The sequence below is a fragment of the Haplochromis burtoni genome, unplaced genomic scaffold (genome assembly GCF_018398535.1).
Source record: "Haplochromis burtoni strain Fernald_Lab_line unplaced genomic scaffold, NCSU_Asbu1 Contig_67, whole genome shotgun sequence".
NCBI lineage: Eukaryota > Metazoa > Chordata > Actinopteri > Cichliformes > Cichlidae > Haplochromis > Haplochromis burtoni.
Genome location: NW_024582428.1, coordinates 1767451 through 1791347, shown reverse-complemented (window position 1 = coordinate 1791347; position 23897 = coordinate 1767451). Strand labels below are relative to the sequence as shown.

General features: G+C 39.6%; 2 protein-coding genes across 13 annotated transcripts in view; both read right to left on the bottom strand.

Moving 5' to 3' along the window:
• mast2 (microtubule associated serine/threonine kinase 2) overlaps positions 1-1116 on the bottom strand; it is a 141394-nt gene extending 140278 nt beyond the window's left edge. For all 4 annotated transcript variants that reach the window (XM_005937376.2, XM_005937378.2, XM_005937380.2 and 1 more), the window contains exon 1: positions 249-1116. In XM_005937376.2, the coding sequence (XP_005937438.1) occupies positions 249-329 (81 nt within the window). In that variant the 5' untranslated portion in view covers positions 330-1116. The remainder of the gene's footprint in view (positions 1-248) is intronic.
• A 3295-nt stretch (positions 1117-4411) lies between these two features.
• Positions 4412-23897, bottom strand: part of pde4dip (phosphodiesterase 4D interacting protein) — a 91600-nt gene continuing 72114 nt past the window's right edge. For 5 of the 9 annotated variants that reach the window (XM_042221462.1, XM_042221461.1, XM_042221460.1 and 2 more), the window contains 16 exons: positions 15736-16004; positions 15320-15457; positions 15001-15195; positions 13684-13968; positions 12702-12833; positions 12386-12505; positions 12036-12225; positions 11765-11889; positions 10509-10625; positions 10273-10377; positions 9651-9838; positions 9238-9369; positions 8279-8417; positions 6562-6608; positions 6248-6371; positions 4412-5476 (listed from right to left, as the gene is read on the bottom strand). In XM_042221462.1, coding sequence (XP_042077396.1) covers positions 5328-5476; positions 6248-6371; positions 6562-6608; positions 8279-8417; positions 9238-9369; positions 9651-9838; positions 10273-10377; positions 10509-10625; positions 11765-11889; positions 12036-12225; positions 12386-12505; positions 12702-12833; positions 13684-13968; positions 15001-15195; positions 15320-15457; positions 15736-16004 — 2455 coding nt within the window. In that variant the 3' untranslated portion in view covers positions 4412-5327. The remainder of the gene's footprint in view (positions 5477-6247; positions 6372-6561; positions 6609-8278; positions 8418-9237; positions 9370-9650; positions 9839-10272; positions 10378-10508; positions 10626-11764; positions 11890-12035; positions 12226-12385; positions 12506-12701; positions 12834-13683; positions 13969-15000; positions 15196-15319; positions 15458-15735; positions 16005-23897) is intronic. The other 4 variants (XM_042221455.1, XM_005937371.3, XM_042221457.1 and 1 more) reach the window with 4 other exon arrangements.

Here is a 23897-nt window from a genome sequence, read left to right as displayed (position 1 = left end):
ATAGCAACTAATTATGATGGCATATATTAACTCATCTAAGCCAAAAAACATAGTTATTAGGAAAGTTCTGGAAAAAGGTCCACATTGCAGAACTACTAAGAAAAATGGTTTTGCATAAAGGTACCGAAAGCAAAGGACGTCGCTGTTTAAGGGGTTTCTAGCGATTTCTGTGGGCTCATGAACTCACAAGGGAACGAGACACGTCCTCCTGACATAGCAAGGAGTATCGAAAGGCTTTTACTACTCACCGCATCTTTCTCCTCTCCTCCACTGTCGTGCTGCTCCATACTGCAGAGTTTCCTTTTGTTTTTATTCTCCGTCCTCTTCATACTGGCTGTAGAAACAGTTCTATCGCGCGCCGGATTGCACCACTTCACCCGCTTTCCTGTGCAGTTTCCAGTATCCTCTCGGTAACTTCACTTAGCTGGCTAGAACAACGTGTCAGGTCGGCTGCTGTGGTTTTCAGGGACACCTCAGCGCCAAACTGAAATGCATGGCTTGGTGTTGCAGTTTGTTGACTTGCGATTCCACCTATGAGTTTGCTCCGGCCAGCCATTCCCGACTCAGAGCCCGGCTACACTTCTTGTGCTGACTCCACATCTGGAAAACCCGTTGTGACAAGCTGTCAATCAGCCTTCTTGCATGAGCAGCCACCGGTGTCTCCTTGAAAACAATAAAAGGGCAGTGTGCGCTTTTCACAGGGATAGCTTTATATTTCTAGAAAAAAATGTATCCGCGCTGCGCTTTTTTGTGCCGTCTGTGGCAACAGTTCATTCAACCCGATTTAAGCTAGCGTCTTGCCGCTGAAACACTAGCTGAGCGGCTAGTCTGACTGCCTGATAACGTCTACCTGCCCAGAAAGACCGTGACACCCTGGCAGGTCTACCTTCCCTCTTAACGCTTCCAGATGATTCCCCAAGAGCTCCACGTCTTCCGTCTCTGTCTGGTGACTTCTTAGGCGACATACATCATGTCTCGGTGTTCGCCCATCCTCACATAAAGGCTGATCTCTGCGAACACTGAGTTAACCTCGCTGTTGAACTGCAACGACACGGTACAGCTCAGCTTGTTTCCTGGCTCTGACACGACTGCTGGGGTGTCAGGTTAGCAGGAATACAACATCCGGTCCATTAATACCAAAATAAAAGTATGCAAGAAAGAACAGGAATCCACATGTAATAAAAAAACAAAAAACAAATCCTATCTATCTAACTAACTACTAAACAAATAAATATATAAATAATAAAAATGCAATGACTATTAAAAAAAAATATTAGTGATAACCTCTTTGTCTCTCCCAGAGTGTTCAATCTTTGACGTCTTTGTAGTCATAGAAAATAAACCAGATGGGGATAACATTCACTTACTTTGAAGCGATAATAATAATTATTAAATTGTATTTATTAATTTAACCAGGTTAGTCTCACTGAGATCAAAGATCCCAGTGGCACTAACCACTGATCTCTTTTACATAATAATTATAATAATTTGGGATTTTCCTGATGTGAGTGAAATTTGAACATTGACAATGCAATGTGATATCGGTAACTGTCGTGGTAAAAGAAGACAAATATACTCTACTGCCATTTCAAAAGAAGAAAATATATTTTTGTTTATCCTGGATGCAATATACTGAAGTCAATATGCCGTTATATTATGTCTGTCATTTTTCGCAATTTGCGCAAGTGCAAAAGGTTTTATTTTGAAATCCTAATCCCCTTCACACCTCTGGTTTCAAGCTCATCTACACCCTCCGCTTGCTAGACGATTTCTTGATTTTGGAAAAAAAAAAGATGATGACGATTATAAAAAAAATCCATGCAGACACATGAAAGAAATTAACTTTTTTTTTCTAAAATTTAAAAGCACACTCACAGACTCAGACACCTTATACTGATTCCTTTACATATACCGACTTGCTTTTGCATCCTCGTAGTGTTGGGGCTGTGAAACAATTCCACGAGGTTTGTTGTTGTTTGCTGCCACCTATTGATTAACAACTAAACTGCTTCGTATGTGTTTTCTGTGTGTATGTTTAATGAGACCGTGAAATAAACAGATAGGCTTATAAAGTGATGTATATTTTAATGTTTCATATATAGCTTTCTTGTCACTTTGACATCCTTGTATTTAAACCACATGGCAATACTTTGATAAATTGTGCCATATATATGACAGTCAGATTTTCTTTTATCTCCACAGTAGCCTTATTCTATCTTTCACTGTTAAACTTCACCAGGTACACCTGTTCAGTGTTTCATTAATGCAAAGATCTAAGTAGCCCGTCACACGTCAGCAACTCAGTCCATTTAGTCCTACAGTCATGGTCAAGACAACTTGCCGAAGTTCAGGTTGTGCAGCAGCAGAAGACCGCACCAGCTGTCACTCCTGTGCTGAGTAGGATAACATTGACTGGGCTGATGGATCTCAAACTCTGCTGCAGCATACAGATGCTTTCATTTAGTTTATCTTGCATAAAAAAAATAAAAGCATGCCAGTATCCATCCTATTTGTACCAGTAGTTTAGACTGGTGGTGTAATGTGGGGGACATTTTCTTGGCACACTGTATGTCAGCATCATTTACTCTAAATGTCTGACTGAGTATTGTTGCTAACCATATCCATCCCTCTCTGATCATAGTGTACCCATCTTCTGATGGCTGCATTCAGAAGGATAACACATTCAAATAACCTCAAACTGAATTTTAAATATGACAACGAGATCATGATAATTTACCATTTTTCTTTTTTAATGCTCTGATATTTTGAGAAGCACTATGTGATTTTTGTCTTGAAAGGTTCTTTACTTTACTAACTTTACTATCACTTTCCTCAAATGACCTCCCAAGTCATTGCGTTTTAATCCATTCGAGATACGTTTGGGGTGTAGTAGAATTGGATATTTGCATTATGGATGTGTAGCTGGCCTGCAAATTTGTCAGCTTCCCATTCAGTTGACCACAACTCCATATTATGGTCAGTATAGACAACAAAGTCCAAAGAGTGTTTCCAGTGCCTTGTTGAATCTTTGTCACAAAGCCAATATGGAGTTCAACTCAGTGTAACTAAAGAAATGGCCAGTGAGTTTACCCTTACTCTTTAGTATAAAATAATTCATAAATTTCAAAACATAACAGGAAACAACTCATATTTTCTGTGCATCATGTCTTCTTTAATTTAACATGTATGATCACTTTTTAATTTAAGAGTTTTAAAATTTTAATCTTTAAATTTTTATGCCTCTGCTTTCATTTTGTATTTGCATTTCCTGCTTTTATAGCTTTTCTTGCTTATTGTTGATCTTATAATCAGCATTTAATATTGTTGATCTAAAAAGAGAAAAGCTAGTGACACTTGAAAGTATTCTGTAATTTTGTGTAAGTCACATGTACATCTATTGTTATTCTGTTTTGTTTTTATTTTGAACAGCATTTGAGCGCTGATTAAACACGGTTTATGAAGTGTACAGTATAAAGAAACCCTCACTGTATTTGCAAGGCTGTGCTTAAGGTGAACAAAATAAAAAACATGTAGTATAACGTGAGAAAACAACAAACATGACAGATATTTTTGTCCCCTTTTATTGGAAAGATCTTCACCACAAAACATTTTAATAAAGAGAACAGTCTTAAAAATACAAATGGCCTTCATCCAAAGACCATCTCTTCTCTCTGATGTACATACTACCGTTAATATGCACATATATGAAGGGTGGCTCCTAAAACAGCTCTAACACTAAAAGAAACAAAACAAACCAAGTTTGACCTTTGACCTCTAAGGGAAAACAGTCCAAAACTGTTTAATCTCTTTTAAACCTGATTTAACAACATGCAAGTTGTCTACTTTGGTTCATTTTATTGCTTCTTAACTACACTCCTACAGTATAGTGCTGTTTTATGTGATTTAGACAGTTAAAAATGCCTGGGCCAATAAAAGTGCTTCATACTGATTGTCACATGCATTCATCTAACAAATATTTTTCTTAAATCAGTTCAGTTTTAGAATTAAAACCGTTGACATGGCACTTTAACACTCAAGCTTAAAAACAAAAGCAAAGAAACACAGAGCTATGTATTGCACAGTAACCCCAGAATTTCCATTTTTCAGTAAAAGTATTGGAGGGCAGTAAAGCCACAGTTCATGCACAAAACAAAACAGGTGACCTACAAAACAGAAAAAAGTCACGAAAACAAACTAAACAATAATAATAATAATAAACACAAGAGGAGCCAATGAAATAAAATAAACTGTGAGTGTTACAAAACCTCTTCCAAAGGAAACGCTTCCAGAGACGTGTTTACTTTTTTTAAATATCGCTGTGACAAAACATTAAAACACACAGATACTGACAAATTTAGCTAAAAACAAAAAATAAACATAGAAAAAAAAGTTTTGTTTTTTAAAAAAAAACAACAAAAGAAGTTGACGAAGAAGAAAAAAAGAGATGCTATGGTTTTTTGTTTTTTTTTAATCGTTACAAAAATGAACTGTCATCCTTTCTGGACCATTTATTAAAATGTATCTCACAAGTATCTTTTTTACAAGGTTTATCAAGCCTGCAAGTTGATGATGCCATTCCCCCATTTTAAATTATCTAAAGACAAAGGAAAGATTGTTTCCATGTCTAACAGAAAAAGTGAAGTTGGAGGGTGAACGGTGAATCAGTGACACTAAGCTGCTGTGTTACTTGAAAGTAAGAACATCATCTACCAGCTACACGACCGACTGCATGTCTTTTGATGGTTCTATGTTCTTTTTTCATTGGGATATTAGGACAAAACTAAAACATAACTACCTCTGGGGAGTATGGCTTTGTTTTATCACAACGCTCACACCACATGCATGTAATTCTACACACTGACTACAAACATGAGCCTCAACAGAGGCTAAGAGGAAGCACTTTGGATTTTGCTCTTTAACTCTCCCTTTTCCTGCTGGCATTAAACACATTTTTTGCATTTTAAAATCCCTGCTGAAGTAACAAAGGTGAAGCTCCTTCCTGATTTGTCACTTTTAAACTGTGAGTCAAGGGCATCCTCCAGAAATTGCTGATTAATTTGCTGATGAATCTAAAAGTTTTCAAACCGTTTTCAATTTAGTTCTATTCTTATTTAAATTTGGTTTAATAGTAATAATGCAAAAAGACCGCATCAGACAGACGCTATGAATCATAAACAAGCTTCAGCCAAACTGAGACTTATCTCATATGAACAAAAAAACCTTTGAGTTCCCTCCAGGAAAATCCTGCAAACATCTGCACAAATTATACCATTGATACAAATAATACAATAACACAGCCGGAGATGGCAGTGATGATGAACTCTGAGCTACAGGAAGACTTCCTGCAGGGGGAGCTGGTGGTGAGTCCATCCCTGGGCAGGAGAGGAGGAAGAGCTACAGGGTGAAGTTTGGGGCTTCATGACACTCCGACCAGGAGACATGTTGAGCTCACAGAAGCGTCCGCCTGAGATTTCACCTGAAAGACAGTTGACAAGAGATCCAGGAGGTTTCTATGGAGTGGATCTTATTTATGCACCACCTGTTAAATGTAAGTTGTATATAATTTAAAATGTTACACTTGTAGGTAACTTTACTATTTCTTTTTGTTAAGCTTCTGATTGCTGTTTATCAGTTTTCCTTTGTCCCCTCAAAATGCACATATGCAGAGCAAAACCAACCTATTGCTCAGCCAGTGGTATTAGACATTTATATCAATTTGAGTTCATAAAAAATGTATGTGTATAAAAGTAAGTATAGCAGTAACCACATATAACGCCCAATAATCTCTTTTGCAGTTAAAAATTACTGTTTTAAAAATATATATTTTTGGTTCATCTCCACCAGACATTGCATTTCTTTGCACCTATTACTTGATAACAGAATCAAAAGAAATAGTAATCCTGAGTAAGGACTAGAGGCCACATTCTTAAACTGCTCAGTATGGTCTCACTGCACTATTTGCTTTTCTAGTAAGCAAACTGACGTGACTAGTTATCGTTTTTGTCCAAATGATGATTAGCAAGAAAGACGAACATTAGCAAGGAAAGCAACGTGTTAGTGTTTGCTTAGTCTTTTACATACAAGTATGCTGTTTACCTGTTTAGTAGTATCTCAGTCAGCCTTACATGCTGCATGATTATGTAGTATTTAAGTGGCTTTACTGGCTACATGCAAACATTTTTGATATATACTGTAGGTTCTTAATCAAAAAGCAAGCAGCTTCACCACCCAACACGCCAGACTGTACCTTTACCAGGCCAGAGTTGTGAGGATGAGGATGAGGAAGAATAAGAGGAGGAGAGGAGTAGGGGAGGAGAAGGAGGAATGGGAAAAGGAGCTTGGTGCAGGGAAGAAATCCTGAGTTCATTCTCCTGAGGACACTCAGTAGGAGACAGGATAGAGGAGGAAAGGTAAAGAAAACAAACATCTTTTTCTAATGACCAAAAGTGTGAGGGACGTCATCATCCACCCACTTAGTTGTTCTTACTTATGGGAATACAACACTCATTGTGGATAATGATACCAAAACCAGGATTAATATGAGGCAACGAGTGAACTGACCTGTAAGTTGGTCTTGGCTTTTCTCAAGACATCGCGTGTTCTCAACACTGTAAAAAACAAAAACATACAATCATCATCATTTCTTTTTCTGACACAAACTGTAACAACGGTGAAAACATTACACATGACGATGATTACACATGATTATTGACAATACAAAGTAATCTCAGAGTCAAAATCTCAGGCTTCTCGTAAATGCTCCAGTTCAGACTCTATGAACAAGAAAGTCTTGCCATACGAGGCACCTGTGGCTCAGGAGGTGCAGCCCATCATCACTAATCAGAAGGTTGGTGGTTTGATCCCCAATTTAAAAGTATTTTGTTTGTGCTGTTAAATAGAGAAGGATTTTTTTAAACACAGCTTTTCCAAACATTCTCGTTTTATTATGGATGCTTACAGTATTTTACTTTGGACACAGGAGCCAAACTATTTCGCAAGTTCAAAAGTGTTCGATGCTAATAGTCAAATGTGCATCCCTTTGCTGGATAACAGTCATTTGTTGTCTCACACACATCATCTTAGCAAATTTCTCAAGTTCCTCCAGATTTGATGGTCTTTTGCCATTAACCTTGGTCTTCAACACCCCACAGTTTTCAGTGATATTCAAAACAGGAGTTTGTGCAGGCGAGTCGATAATGTTCACTGGAAAACAAAGTGACAACCTAGATCGAGTTTTTCTGCCGACTGCTTGAGGTTTTCTTTCAAAATCTTCACATATGCTTCTTTCTTCATGATTTCTTACATTCTGACAATATTCCCACATCACCCACCCATTGGAAGGTTGGTTGTTCGATGCCTGGCTGCTTCAGTCTATGTACATGCCAAATATCCTAACTTTGTGTGAATGAGGCAAGTTTTGTAAAGTGCTTTTAGTACTCAGGTGGAGTAGAAAAACACTATATAAGAAACAGCCCACTGCGTGTTTCACTGTGAGGATGGTGTTTTTGGGTTGTACGCCTCTTCAATCATTAGCAGGATGTGCTTCTAGTATATATAATCTTTCTCCAGGTTGTCCTGGAGTTTTCCTTGGTGAATGATAAATAGGCTCTTTTCCATCCATGGCCTCCATCCACAACTTCCTGTCTCCCTCCGAAAGAGCTTGGAAAGTGACTGGCGTGTTTCTCTCGATGGTAAAGTCATTCACTGGTATCTTGGCAGCTGTTCAGGGATCTTTAGATACACCTCTCACTAGTTTTCTTTGAATTTCACTTCCTACCTCCACCAGGCTTGTTCTGTACCGTGTGCCTCTCTTTGAACTCTCTCTTGTCACTCCAGTTCTTGAAAACACCATGTATATAGATCTCAGTTTTAACTTGATTTTACAAGCTTTGAGCTTAAATAGAAATTTTGTATGCTTTATTAAAAAAACCAATTATATTTAGAAATGCTGTGTTGAAAATCCCTTTCTCTGTTAAAAAATGCGCTAAAGAAAATTTTGACAATAACTTGTATGAATGTGTGTGTTACTGGGTGAACGAGGCTTGTAGTAAAAAGCACCTTGAGTGCTTTATTAGAAATGAGAAAGTACCGGACAATTTATCGTTTCCCATACCCCTTTTATTGCCAGCTTTGGCATGCAACTCTAGCTGTGACCACAGAAGCCCCGCCCGTAATCTGTTCATACCAAGTGTAGCCAATAAAAAGAGACGAGAGCCTCTCTACACTTAACACATGGTTTTACATGTGCTATTAGAGTTTTTTGGAAATGTGTACTCACATTGGCTGACTATAAAGTGCTCCATGCTATCTTTGGTGCCGCTGGAGCTCTTGACTCTCTCCATTGTGTCCTTTAGAGCCTGTTCTTGCTCTGAGAGCTTCAGACGGAGAGAAAGGACCTCCTCCCTCAGAGACTGATCCTAAATAGCAAAAGACAGGTAGATGGCTCTCTAAGCTCTTGTAGATGCATACACTGACATGCAGAACATGCGAGTACAACCTGAAATAACAAAGGCAGGTGCAGCAGTTGCAGTAAATGATACATTTTTGCATAAAATCTGTTTATTTACTCATATCCAGCTCCTTTAATCTTTGGGGAAAAGTTAATGAATCTTTTACTTCTAAGTAAAGTATGTGCAAAGGCACCTAACAGGGTTCACCTCACAGGGGGCAACTGTATCACCCTCATGTTTTTCTATCAGCAACAAGCTTACGTAGTGAAACTTACTCTGTGTAGGGTGGTGTGATTCTTTCTGAGAGCCTGAGGAAAAGGAGCAGGATCATTTAACCCTGACAGATGTTTAAAAAAATGATTTTGAGCTGAATGTTTCTGTTATATAAACTTCACATTTAATGGGAGTTGGATCTAAAAGTGGCAAATTAGATATATATATATTTTTTTATATAGGTTTAAAACACTAATTGATTACATATTATAGCAGCAATGTAATATGTCAAAGTCTGCTTTTAATTGAGTTTTTTCAGTGATACAAATGCCCACATCCAGTGTTACACTGGTCCTGTTGTAACACATTGTTTTGCATTAAACTGAACATTTTAGTCAATTTTAGTAAATACTTTTATCAAGAAATATTTTTTCCACTTCTCTATTTATGTATTAATGCTGAGAAAAGAAATCATGCGTGGCGAGAAAAAAATAGTAATACAGTGATTTTGGTCTCTCGTTTTTAAAATCCCAAATCAGATTTTCTCTGTGACACCAGGAAATACTTTTCTGACCTGTTGGACTTCCTCAGATTTGGGCAGAGCTGCTCTCCAGAACACGCGAAGCAGAGACTCAGCCTCATCCAGTATCTGCCGCAGAGTTTTAGTGTCCAGCAGCAGCTTCTGAACAGAACCCCAGTCTGAAAGCTGGAACACAAAATGCATGAAGTCAATATAATGTGCATTAATTCTGAATATATTTATTTCTATTTATGTATGAGAGGTTTTCGCCAGGGCTGCGGCACTTGTTCGCGTCGCTTCTGTTATGAGAAAAAGTTATTTACAGACCTGACAGCACATTCCAGAGACCACCCCCTATTACAAGGCACTAATAATTTTTATCTTATCAGCTCTGGACTTTAATGAGGACCATCATTTAGTAAATGAATCTCAAGTTATATTGAATAAAAAGAGATTTGAGCTCTTACCTGATGAAAGGAGAACTCCTGTGAGGTGCTCAGAGAATAAAGAGCAGTCTCCATCTTAAGGAGGAGCGCACTTCCCTGGAGGATGTGCTGCTGCAGAACTTTGAAGTCATCAATGTGGCCCACTGCATGGCGGCCATGACAGTTATAAAAACAGCCATCTGTGCGATGTCCATGCAGGGTTGAGCCTGCTGGAAAGGAAAACGAAAGAACTGTGTCCAGTGCAGTCTTCTCTCTATGGATTCACTTATTTGATTTAAGAGTACAGAAATCCCACATAAAAAAGAAGCTTTAAATGCCTAAAGTTACAGGTTCAAACTTAAGCCAGGCTTAAGCCAGGAGGATGTGCAATAACCACACATTATCAGTGACATGAAGCAAGGAGTTATTATTTGAAAGAATTGTGGATGTGGACTCAAAACATACAGTTACTGTTATTTCCTTTTTTGCTCAGAGATATTGTTCCCCATAGCCAACTGCTAATAGTTTCTGGTTTCATGTAAAATTATTCACACTGAGGGATACCTGAACAAAGCTTGCAGAATAATGTTTTCATGCTTAAAGTTATGACTATTATGGGTAGGATTGCATAGTCACAGTGCAAGTGCTGCTTGAAATCTCTCACCCTGATCAGTTGCTCCAGTTTCTTCTGTGTGTTTCTGCATAGCATGCAAAGGAGAGGAAGGACTGAAAAGTCCAGTGTCTCTCACAGGTGGAGAGGGAACGCTATCTGTGGAGACAGATTCCCATCAGTACTGATTTAAAGTTTCCTTGTTAAAACATTTTTGTAATTGTAGTGCTATGATCTGCCATATTTGTCAGGATTTTCAGAAACAGTCTATGTGTTTCAGATATACTGACCGCTGAAGAGCTGCCTCCTGGCTTGAGGCTGCGTGTCAGCTTCTCTGCTCAGCTGCTGCTCCAGCTGAATGTGCAGGTCTTTGGGATCAAAGACTGTTGTGCTGTCACTGCCTTGACCTGTTAGAGAACACACAAATACTGGTGATTAACAAAGAAAGTAGACAAGCGTGGGATTGAGAAAAGAAGCAGGTCCTCATTGTAACTTCAGAAAAGTGACACATTCGATGATTTTCACAAGGAAGAAATTTTTAAGTTCACAAAACACACACATGGACCAGTTTTCATATGACTGCATTCCTAAACAGAAACATAATTCCAGCAGCCGTCTTTTACGAATGGCAGCTCATAGAAAAAATACCCACCTGGAAAATAGTGATTGATGCCAGTGGGGTTCATTCACTAATATAGGCAAAATTATCCAAACAAAATAAGTGTGCATGCAGAATTTTTGGTCTGATTAATGAAACATGTGCAATGTTTTTCTACTTTTATTTTTGAATGCTGTATGACAAAATATTCTGTGATATAAAGTGAAAAGGTTTGACATCAGAGATGATGTGAAGAAAAATAAGATAGCATAAGAAGGAAGCAGGTGGAGGAGATGGAGAGCCTCCAGCCCACTGGGAAGTAGCAAACTGGTAAGAAATGAATGCCATTGATGACATCCAGCCAATATGCAAGTCTTTTTAGTGAATGCAGCTTTATTATGCTAAGCATTTAGTGTTAGGTATATTAGCTAAAGCTCAATCGTTTATGTTGTACGTTACATTTAAATTCTTTATTGTTATTTAACTCTATGATTTTTTTTTTACATTGTTCTGGAAAACAAACTAATTGCCAAAACAAGTTTAAAACATAAGACAGACTGGTATACATGTGGTCTGGGGAAGTTTTAAATTTGTTTATAAAGTATTTAAAAAATTCATGTAGGAAAATACTGATGAATTCTCGATACGTGCGTGTTTCTATGCACTGTTTAAGCACAGTTTTGTGTGTGCACCATGTTTAGAATTAAAAATATTACTTCTAGAATACTTAGAGAAATTTTGCATTACTCATTTTCCTGCCCTGCGATAAATTGGCCACATGTCCATGGTGTATCTTGCGTCTTGACTGCTACTCCAGGACCACAATGTCTCTGAATTCAGTAAAGACAAATGGATGGATGGATGGATGGATGGATGGATGCTTTTCTTCACTACATCGAGTTAAAGCCGCTCACTGATCTGAACAGGCGACTGTGTGTTGATTCTTACCAGTGGGCGCATTTGTGGTGACTCTCCCCTTTTTGCGATACACCTGCAGCTCACACTGAAGAGAATGGACCAAACTGCGGCTCTCACAAAGCTGCTGCCGGAGAACAGTCAACTCATGCTGGAGCCTGAGGTATTTCATACAATGCATGAAATCATGTTATTTATTACCTATGATTTCTTTAAGATATGTGTTTCCTTCAAAATAGTCCCACTAAAATGTCTAAAAAGTGTTAGACTCCAAGTATTCCAATGAGAGAAACAAACAGACTACCTGTTGACGGTTTCCTGGTTCCTCAGTCTGTCTTGTTTCAGGTGTAACATCTCCTGACTCTGAGCTTCAGCCTCAGTTTGGAGCTTCCTGGTTTGCTCTGCCCACTTCTCAGCCTCTAGCTCCACCTCCTTCACCCTGGAACGCTCCTGGAGCGCCACCTCCCTCAGCTGCTCTGCCTCCTTAGTGCTCTCTGCATGATACATAACAACAGAGCAGAGTGGATATTTTGATTTTGAACTTTTTTGTCTGATTTCAGGCAGGGACATTTAAGACTCACATTTACATTCTGAATAAATAATATAAATAATGACTCTTGAGCTTATGACATGGTAGTAAACATTATACTGTACCTTTGGTAACCTGCTTCAGCTGATTTTGTAGACTAACATTTTCCTCTTTTAGAAGTCTAATCTCACTGGCAAGCTGGTTGACTGATTCCAGTCCCTGGATGTAAATATTGGTAGGAGCACCTTTGGAGGAGATAGAGACAGAGGAGTGAAAAATAATAAATAAATAATAAATAATGACAGAAAAAAAACATCTTTGTAAATTCAATTTAAAGCAATAAAATTTCGATAACATATTTTGTCAGGACTAAATTCAATGCTTTTCAAAACTTTGAGCCCTGCAGATAACACGAACAGTGTGTCCGTTTGTCTCTGTTACCTTTCTCAGTGGTGGTTCGGGCCAGTTTCTCCTCCAGCTGTTGTCGGAGACGGTCGTTGGTGTGGATGGAGTCCTCCAGTCTCTGCCTCAGACTCCTGATTTCCCTCAAGTGCTCCTTCATCAGGTCTGAACCTGTAGCAGACAAAGTGCAGAGTGAGTGTCTGTTGTGAAATCACCAATCACGCTCACCTAATAAACTAATAAGGCAAGAAAAAGATCATTTATTGTCAAAAACAGCGACTGATCCCTCACAGCTGGCTTAACAAGTGACAATAACCATATTTTTGTTTTTTGGTTTGTTTTTCATGCACTGGCTATTTTTGAGTATTTTAATTCCAAACATGTCTGGATGTGTGTTTAACTAAACCCTTTCAAATGTCATTGCATATTTAATCCATGTTCAATAAAACAAAACTTCTTATACATGATTTAAAATTTGAGATCATTTGCAACACAGTGCTCACAAAACATTTAATATGTTTCAGATCAATTTGATTTTATTTATAGCACTACAACAAAAGTTGCCTGAAGGTGCATTCACAGCCTGATGTATTGAATGCTTTGTTCGTAATACATCAGCACAATGAAAGAATAATTCAGAAGCCGAGCTTTTATTATATTCATCTGAAAATTCTGGAGTTTTTAAAACTTATGACAAACCTATAACATCTCGTCTTTGACCCTTTTACAAACAAATATTCCAAACTAATTTCAGCTCAGTGTTATGCAATTCTTGGGTTTTTTTTGGTATTTCTTTTAAGGCTATAAGAAAATAAGAATAAAAATGTGCTTTTAATGCCTCAGCTGAGGAAATACAGTTTAGACTAATTTACTACACAAGTTTGCTAAAAACTGATATTACATAAGCATACCCAGGCACTAGCGTCAGTAGGGAACATACAAAACATTGAACAATTTTCTAAACATTTTTAACATAAACACCCAGAAATCAGAGAAATCATCGGGCACATTAAAGCTTTACCTGTGTGACTGTTGCCTGACTGGTACCCCGAGGATCCTGATGACAGGTCAGCTCCAGTTCTCACTGCTCGATTTCCATAGCTCACATCCCACAATGCACTGCTTTCCAGGAGGCTAGCCCCAGCTTTCATTGTCAAGCTGGCATCCAGACTACTGTTGCTAGCAGCACTGCTGAAAGGAGAAGGTTGGAATCCTTGGTAGGAGAGAGGCAGTAAGTCAAAGGAGTCCGGCTGCTGGTAGACAAATGGGAAACCCTGAAGCGGTTTGGCTTGAGGAGTAGAAAACCCTGCAGAGGATGAGAAGATTTAAGGAAACAACTAAAGGAAAAGCGGATAGCTTATATGTTGCGTAAATACATGGTCTGCTTTGTGTGTGTGTCTTAGAGAGACCAGGAGCAAGATGAAGGGATTTCTCCTGACATCGGGAGCAAGTTTGTTAATCAGCCAAATGAAATTTGTCTGGTTGGGGCTTTCTGAAAGCTCTAATGCCCATCGGTGTTTTAAGATCACAGCAAATCCCTCTCCAGCTGGAGGCTCTGGCTTCATTAAACATCAAGCGCAGAACAGTTGCTTAATGAGTAAGAAAGTACAGTGTGTTAAAGATAAAGGCAAAGGGATGACAGTGAGAAGAAAGACAAAGGCAGTTGGGGAGAAATGAATTATTAAAGCTGGTCAGCTCCCTCTCTGCTTAACTACAAGAAGCCATCTTATAACTTTTATTATAGTGTACAATTCAGAGGCAACAAATGCTCAAGAAATTAGTAGAGTACAACTAAATGTAATGTAGATGGCTGTTGCTATCAAAGTTATGTGCTCTAATTATGTGATGCTCTTTATTAAGACACACAAAATGTCAGAAATTCAGGATCTGCAACCAAATTAGATCATAAAATCAGCCTTTAGCTGATCTAACAAATCCCCCACATATCTTTTAGAAAGTAAACAATACAAAGTAATTCATTTGCATCATGCCCCAGTATTTTATGGGGCACTAATTACCATATAATGCACCAGCACAAGCATAAATGCGGCCAATGACATCGCCATCTTATGTAGGTTGTGTCATAGGGTCCAAAAAGATCCCCCGTAGAAGTCTAAATCATTTCTAATGATTCAGACTTCTGAAGCATTCAACAGTTATTGAGTAATCGTTACTCTTAGGCAGACTAAATCCATTTTATTTCACCAGCAGCTGCTTAATTTTGAAAAGAAATTCAAAGGATTGTTTCTGGAAGGAATCAGTTCTTGGTTGCACACTCCATTGAATTTGTTAAGTTTAAAGTGGGTCAAGCACAAAAGCATGCACAGACATGACGCACTGCCTTTGTCTGCCAGCTGCCTTTGTAACATCTGCAGCTCCTGGTGCACCTCGGTCAGGGAGAAACCCATACCCCCACTGCTTTGGCAACGGGTTCGCAGGTTGGAAGGGCGAGGATGGAAGGGCAAGCGTGTCTTCTGGGTGGAGGAAGTGGGGGAAGTGTGAAAGGAAGTAGGGCTGAAAACTGAGACAGGAGCTGGGAGAAAAGGGGAAGGTAAATATGATAGACAGACACAAAAAAGCAAAGAATAAAGAAAGATACAGCAAGTAGCAGTTCCTATCTACATGAGCTGAAGGACATTTTCTGGGGTCCTTCCTACCTGTCTGACTCTGCATGCCTGTGTGTTGGGAGCTGGTGGATTGCATGCTGGAGCAGCTATGACAGGACTGGGTTCTGTGAGATGAGGTGATAGATGGAGGGATAGATGGATGGCGTGACACTGTTCCATGGTGACAATCTGGAAAGAAAAGACATACACTGCAAAACACTGATTCTATGCATTTTATGATAAAGAGTTGATACTGCAAAGGTCAAATGGCAAAACTGCAGTGCGGGACTTGCTCCTTTTGTTCTGAAGAGCATTAAAATGATGGTTAATGCTCTGCTGGAAACAGATCATCAATTGCAATTTCCTCACACATGAGTAACATTTGCATGGAATTACACAAATATTCATAATTGGAATTCCCTCTGGACTGTGTTGGTTTAAAAAAACACAAAGAAAAACACTCGTACCTGTGCTCACTTTGGCAGAAATCTGTGATTCATCCTGACCAAGCTCACTTGCAGCATCAACATCAGAGCTCAACTCCAGGTCCTCAATTGTGGATCCATGCTCATCGGACACATAAGAGATGCGATCTGATTGGTCGGTGGTATCAGAGAGGGCATGACCGCTGCAGGGTGTGTCAGAACGATGAGGATGATGGTGCTGCTGATGCTGGTTTAGTCTGGCACGGAGAGACTCAATGACCTTGTCCTTCTGCTGCAGCTCTTTACTGAGGCTGTAGGCACGTGCGCGCATGCACACAAACACACACACACACACACATTTTATTTACCATGGTCAATGCACAATACATTTATCGTGTCAGATATAGCTAAAATGTAATTCTCCCAAATTATTAGGCCACAAATAATGTGCAGATAACACTCTATTAAATCATCATATAACCATAAAAACATTTATAGCCCCCCCACCCAGACACACAAAGAGAAACACATGCACAATTTAAAATGAAAGGCAAAATGTTTAAAAGTACTGAACCCTGATTTCTGTGTGCTGAGGAATCTGAGAGTAGTAGCTGCATGAGTTGTGTCCATGTGACTTAAAGGATAAGTATTATTAAGTAGTGCTGTACCAGGTGTGTGAGTCACCTGCCTGCTCTTCTCACAAAAGGCTTTGCTGACTGCATCGTGTTGCTTTGGGGAAGCCTCTTAGTGACTAACACATACATGACACTGCATCAGATCAAATGTGTAAGAATCTAGACTGACATTAAACAAGTCACACACACATTTTTTGGAAAGCTATGTTCAATTTCACTAGCCACACTCAGGCCTGATTACTGCTACACCCAGTGAATGAAGAAATAATTTCAATAGAACCTTTGTGACAAAGTGAAGTAACAAAGTCATTGACATCTATCAGTCTTGTGAGGGTTAGGAAGTCATTTCTACGGCTTTGGAACTCAGACCCATGGTGCTCCACAAATGGATAAAGTTGGAACAATGGTGAGCTTCCCATAAAATGCATTGATGGAACATCCAGGAAGTCACAAAATAACCCAGAACAATATCTAAAGAACTGCAGGCCTGACCTGGCTCAGGAATGGAGGAAGGTCAGATTCACAATTCAACAGAGGCTCTGCAAAAATGGCATTCATGCGAGCGTTCCAAGGAAAACAACTGCTGACCAAAAAGAACACAAAGGCTCATCTCATATTTGCATCTTGATGAGCCTCAAGACTTACAGAAAAGAGATTCTATCGACAAGCTGGACTTTGGATACAACACTAGTAACCATCACCTTTGGGCTGAGCTACTCTCTTGGGCTCTGCCTGCAACCCATTATCCATCAAGACTGCATACTGTCAGACGCTTTGCCTTTACTTAAGCAGCAGTACGATCTCAAAAAAGAGGGGAAATACCTCATGCACAAGCATTTAACCACACAGCATGCAATTAATTTGCACAAATGTAATGTCTTTGATATGCTGCTTCGCTACTTGGTGGTGACTCTCAAAGTGGAACCAATGAGAACCAATAATTGAATCGATAAGGAATCGAATGGATAAATGATATCAATGATGGAATTGTAATTGCTGAATTGGTATCAAATCCCATCTCTAACTGCACCTCATGGTCAGTTGTCAGAACGATTTACCTGTTCAGCCACAAGGACCTTCCTGCTCACAGATGGCTTCACTCCTTCTGCTCACCTCCTTCCGACTCACTCCCGTGAAACTCTCCACCCTCCACTGTGCTCGACTCCTCATTTCTGGAACCCAATCTGTCAACATCAACTAATGCTACGTCTACCTGTTCACGGACCCTTTCTCACCGCTGATGTTGAATGAAACTCCAGCTCACACACCCTCGCTGATCCTGAACTATATAAGCAAACGTTTGCCCTTCGTCTGACACTGTTCATTGGGTTTGGTATTAATGTAATCATGACAAACACAGCATTTCATAAAAAGAATGCCACACCATTAGGAAAACACTGTGGTGTAATGGTGATGGATGGAGGTTGGTTAAAAGGATGGATGAATGGATGGAAGGTTTAGGAGGGCTCCAGGGTGCAGCTACTTTCCCACATGGTTCCATTTAGGTTTGCATAGCTTTTTCCATTTAATAAATGAAATCATCAACTGGGCAGCATGGTGGCACAGCGATTAGCAATTGCCTCACAGAAAGAAGTTCCTGAGTTCAACTCTGCCTTTCTGTGTGGAGTTTATATGTTCTTTGTATTTCTGTAGGTACTCTCCGGGTATTTTGGCTTCCCCCCACAGTCCAAAGACATGCAATTAATGGGGTTAGATTAGCTGGTCGTTCTAAATTGCAAATAGCTTTGAATGCCTTGCAACAGACCATGATCTGTCCAGGGTGTACCCTGCCTCTTGCCCTATGTTAGCTGGGATAGGCTCCAGCTCCCAGCAACCCTGCTAAGGATGAATCATTTAAAAGCTGCCCTTTGTAAAGGGGGCAAATATTTTTTCACAGCACTACACATCTATGCCTGTATCAGAAAAATAACACCTGCAGGGCTGATACCTAATGGCAGTCAGGGTGCTGATGTCCAGCCTGTAGAGGTCTGCGTGTCCCTCCAATGATGTGTCTTTCCAGACCATCACTGATCTACCACCAATATCTCTCACATGTGCTCAGGGTGAACATGCTCTCATATTTGAAAAACACAGGGTCCTAGTGGTGGACTTGCCAATTCTGTATTCTATGGCAAATGGAAACCGAGCTCCATGGTGCTCAGAGCTCACTAGTGGACGTCAGGCCACCCCCGTGACTCTATCCAAATGTGAAACTAGTGAAAGAAGATGGATAAGGAGGGAAAAAATGCCAGAGTCCTACACAGATGTTATTAATTTAATTAACACCAAAACAACTGAAACTGAATAACAACACCACCTCCTACATAACTGACCAAAACAATATCCAAGACGTTTTACTGACTTGATGCTATACTCTGATTGAAAATTATTCTTTTACTTATTTTGAGCAGTGTAGATTATGAATATTACTTTACAAAAACCACAAGTTACCCTTTTTGAAGTTCCTTTTTGTCTTTGGTAAACTACAGACGAATTCAAGAAATAGCCAACCAAGTGGATTAGTAAGGTGCTGGAAGACTAGAGCTGCTAGAACAGCCTCGGTCCATCTTAGCACTGATTGTCCAAGCCTGCTGAACTCTAATGAAAGAATGGAAGAACTCATCAACAACAATCATCTGGGATTAGATTTGGTGAGTGTGAAGGGCACATTCATCAGAGGATGAAGGCAAACACCCAGAACAACAAATTGACCTCTTATGATAGCACTAGTCTGCCAGTTTCCCTCACTCTAAACAAACTAGATGCTTTGCTCATATAGTTAATGCATAAACATGACTGTAACTGAAATAACAGAAGCTTGTTATACTGTTTCAAATTGATAACATGTTTCTTTTTTTGTGCTGTCTTACTTGTCGAGCTGTGTGAGCATTGCTCTCCTCTCCCTGTCGGTGTGTTTCTTCAGCAGCAACAGCTCTCTCTCCTGAGCTTTCCACTCCCACAGGGAGAAAGAGAACAGAGAGTCTCTGTACAGTGGGCTGCTTTTAGACAGCATGACTTTCCACAGAGGAGCCATCACCCACCGTCAGTCACCCTCCGCTCCTAACACCCTCCACCTGGGTGAGCGACCATGCCTCCTCTGTCTGCACCGTTTCTATTGAACTCTGCTGCAGTTTGTTCTTCTCTGCTGGGTCTCCAGAGGTAACGGAGAATGGTTCACTGGCATAGATGCAGAGATTCCCAAAATGTGTGTGACAGAAGGTATATTAGACAGGTAGGGCATAACACAGCAGGAGAGACGACAGAGTGATAAGGTGAAAAGCACAGAAAATCCTCATTAGGTTTGGGCTTCCCAGAGAGGGTTGTGGGTGTGATCAACAAATTGAAATCAGGGGTAATTGAAAAAGAAGAAGATAAGGAGATCAGCAGAAATGTAAAGGTTTAACAGTGGAAACAGATAAATTACTCCACTCCCTGAGGAAATTCTACTCTCCTGTACACTTTTCCTTTTCTGATGCTGTTGCTCCGAGGTTCACGACCGCTTGAATAATTCCCTGAAAAGAAAGCCTCTTGTTGCTGCTCTTGACACAGTCTTTCACTCCACCAGCAAACGCACAGCTGCAGCAGCAGCAGGCCTGAGGCAGAGATGTAGTGACGAAAGAGTAAGAAGGAAACAGAGCTATGCATCTAAATCAAAGTCCAGATCCTGAGGGCTTATATGTTCATGCTCCAGCAACCATCAGAAAAAAAAAACAGCTGAATGAAAGATCACCCACAAAGCACTGCTCCTTCTTTCTTCTGCTTGCTGATATGTTTTCTAGCCACACCAGTCTATCCATAAAAACATGTAAGCATCATCTTAGCTGCAAAAATGCAATCACAAAATGAAAATGGTTTTCTTTTTAAGGTTTCAGAATATAACAAGTATCCTCCACTTAAAAAGCTTCAGGTTGAAAGAAAAATCCCTTATGCCCAGCCTTCTGTCCATAAACACAAAAAAATCCAGGTTTCTGGTGAGTAAATCTTACATAACAGAAATCGGTGCTCTGCTGGATGCATAGTGCCACGCGCTGCTCCTGATACACTGAAGCAAAGTGACGCTCTCTCTGACGGGCTTCATCGCTCACGTTTTCTCTCTTTCTCGCTCACTCCCTCTGTGTGTGTGTGTGTGTGTACGCGCGTGCGCACGTGTGTGTCTGTGTGTTTAGCTCCTCTTGACCTATTTCTGTCCCCATTTGAGGTCTTAATAACTTAACCTGATTAGAGGGCATGCCCTGAGCCAAATGCAGCAAAAAGCCTAAGCAGTATTACGCTATCAGTGCAGTCACTCATGTCATGTACTGTACATTTGGCCTGCTGTCCATGTTATGTAGATACTGTTGTCAGAAAAACAACCCCAAGTGTAAGTTCTTATTACCTGTGATTACACTTTAACAACTTACAGCAGCCATGTGCATAAGACCATGCAAAATATGTACTAGTGTCAACGCCTATAAATTGGTGGAACCTGACAGCCTGGCAGGAAATTCATTTTCTAATATGAGTTTAACACTGTAAAAAAAAAAAAAAGTGCTGTATTTTGAGTGAAAGTGGTTTTAAATAAACACAACATAACGCTCCCTTCCAGCTAACATGGACAATGTTTTTAAAGGCAACCAACTTGTACAGGATTGTCATGTTGGTTCAGGGATGGTAAATATAATTGGTTTGAGTTTTTCTGTGTTGTTCTGTTAAAAACCGTGTAGGTCAGTATTTGCACATACAGATCCATTTAAAATGCTAAATAGTCATCAGGCAATTAGTGTTTTTTTAGATTGCATTTTAGCAAAAATGCCTGAAACTTTGCGTGTTTAAACATAATCGTACTTTAGTAGCTAAAATAGATACTGTAATTTATTCTGTGTTTATTGCACATTCTATGACGAGGGTTCTGGATCCCTGAGGCATTGTGCTACTTTCAAAGAAACAAAATCAGTGGTAAACAACACAATTTTCACACATCTCACCTGTTTTTCTTGATATAAAGAAATCTGTCTGATTATTCATGCATTTACAAGCTGACACACATAACTGACCACACCGTTCAACAGTTCAGTGCAACCCCATACACACTGTATGTGCACTCGTAACCAGAGGGAAGGCTAAATTTCTGCCACAGAAAACACACTCGCTGATTCTCCTTCACATCTGGTCAACCATCTGTGCTGGAATAACACGCTGGCAGATTACTGCAGGCCTCCCCCTGTTTACGTCTCTCTGAGGACGAGCTCTAATTATTCATATAGCACTGTTTGTTTTTCGAGATTTGACCCAGCGCTCACTTTTATCCAACAGCAGTGGTGGAGCTCTAAAGACCAAGCCAGCGTTTTAGTGTGTTTACGGTAATTGACTGAAATTCATGTAACTGTTCGTACTTTTTAATGAGCATTAAGTATTTTTGTGACGGATTTACAGTCTGTGCTTTTGACCTCTCGGGCAGCCATGTGATTCTTTTCTTCTCACTCATGCATGAAAATCGAAGAGCTGTGTTATGAAACAAAATTCAATGTTGTGTTACAAGTGATTGAACATCCAGGACATTCATTGCTCAAGCAAAAGAAATGAGCTGCCAAAATCTGTGCTTATAGCTTTTGCTTAATGGAGCCTTGTAAAACTGTGTTCTTTCATCATAAAGCTGTGATGATACATTAAATGGCATTGAACACACTAATCAGGTGCCTGTGTGTTACAAATTCTTTAAACTAAACAGCTTTCTGCTGAAGAAATATTACCGATTTGTACTTGCGCTTGAGGATTATTAAAGAGAAACTAAGATTTTAAAAGCTGGACATTTGATCAGCAGCACTGTGTCAAATTAAGGCCAGTAACCAGATTCTGGATGGCATTACCTTGGCCTCCAGTAACACTGTGAGGAATATTGGGGTAATTTCTGACCAGGAAATGTCCTTCAATGCACATATTAAACAAATATGTAAGACTGCGTTCTTCCATTTGCGCAACATCTCTAAAATTAGAAATATCCTGTCTCAGAGTGACGCTGAAAAACTAGTTCATGCATTTATTACTTCCAGGCTGGACTACTGTAATTCATTATTATCAGGATGTCCAAAAAACTCGCTGAAAAGCCTTCAGCTAATCCAAAATGCTGCAGCAAGAGTCCTGACAGGGACTAGAAAGAGAGAGCATATTTCTCCTGTTTTGGCTTCCCTTCATTGGCTTCCTGTTAAATCCAGAATTGAATTCAAAATCCTGCTCCTCACATACAAGGTCTTAAATAATCAGGCCCCATCTTATCTTAATGACCTTGTAGTACCATATCACCCTATTAGAGCACTTCGCTCTCGCTCTGCAGGCCTACTTGTTGTTCCTAGAGTATTTAAAAGTAGAATGGGAGGGAGAGCCTTCAGTTTTCAGGCCCCTCTTCTGTGGAACCAGCTTCCAGTTTGGATTCAGGAGACAGACACTATCTCTACTTTTAAGATTAGGCTTAAAACTTTCCTTTTTGCTAAAGCATATAGTTAGGGCTGGATCAGGTGACCCTGAATCCTCCCTTAGTTATGCTGCAATAGGTGTAGGCTGCTGGGGGATTCCCATGATGCATTGAGTGTTTCTTCTTCAGTCACCTTTCTCACTCACTATGTGTTAATAGACCTCTCTGCACTGAATCATACTTGTTATTAATCTCTGTCTCTCTTCCACAGCATGTCTTTATCCTGTCTTCCTTCTCTCACCCCAACCAGTAGTGACAGATGGCCCCGCCCCTCCCTGAGCCTGGTTCTGCTGGAGGCTAAAAGGGAGTTTTTCCTTCCCACTGTTGCCAAAGTGTTTGCTCATAAGGGTTCATATGATTGCTGGGGTTTTCACTGTTTTATTATTGTAGGGTCTACCTTACAATATTAAGTGCCTTCAGTCGACTGTTGTGATTTGGTGTTGTATAAATAAAACTGAATTGAACTGAATTGCAGCAGGAAGTCAGACTTGACATAGATTGTAAGAAAAAAAAAAAGGACAAGAAAATGAACAAGGCTGCCGAGAGGAAGTGGAATGTTCAGCTTTTAAAATCTTAGTTTTTTTCCCCAGTAAACACAGAAATACATGGTTTTGCTGACCCTTCCCAACTCAGAAATATGTAGCTTTCAATTAGTTCTTATAACAGCTTAGACTGGTCTTAAATACAAGGAACTTGAGTTTAAAAACTCACCATTAAGCATTATAAATGTATAACTCTATTTTAATACACAGAACAGCTACTAACTGTGATGGCATGGATTTATATTTCATTTCATGTCAGAAAGAAATGCAACTTCTTATAATTAAGCTTGTCTGCTTAAACAGGAAAATATGTAGTTATTTTAGATTTCATATTTTAGTATTGTCCTACATTCTCCTGTAATGTTAATGGAACAAGCTGCGATTTCTATAGTTATTTCATTGTTGTGTAATGTAAATATATCTTGTGTATTGATAGGCTTTAATCTCTAATGTTGTATTGTGTAGTATAACAACACAATACAGCATTAGAGATTAAGTATCACCCTGAAGGTCCATCAATGTGGTATTTGAAAATGCGAAAGCTGAAAAATGCAGAATGACAATATGGTGAATTACGCC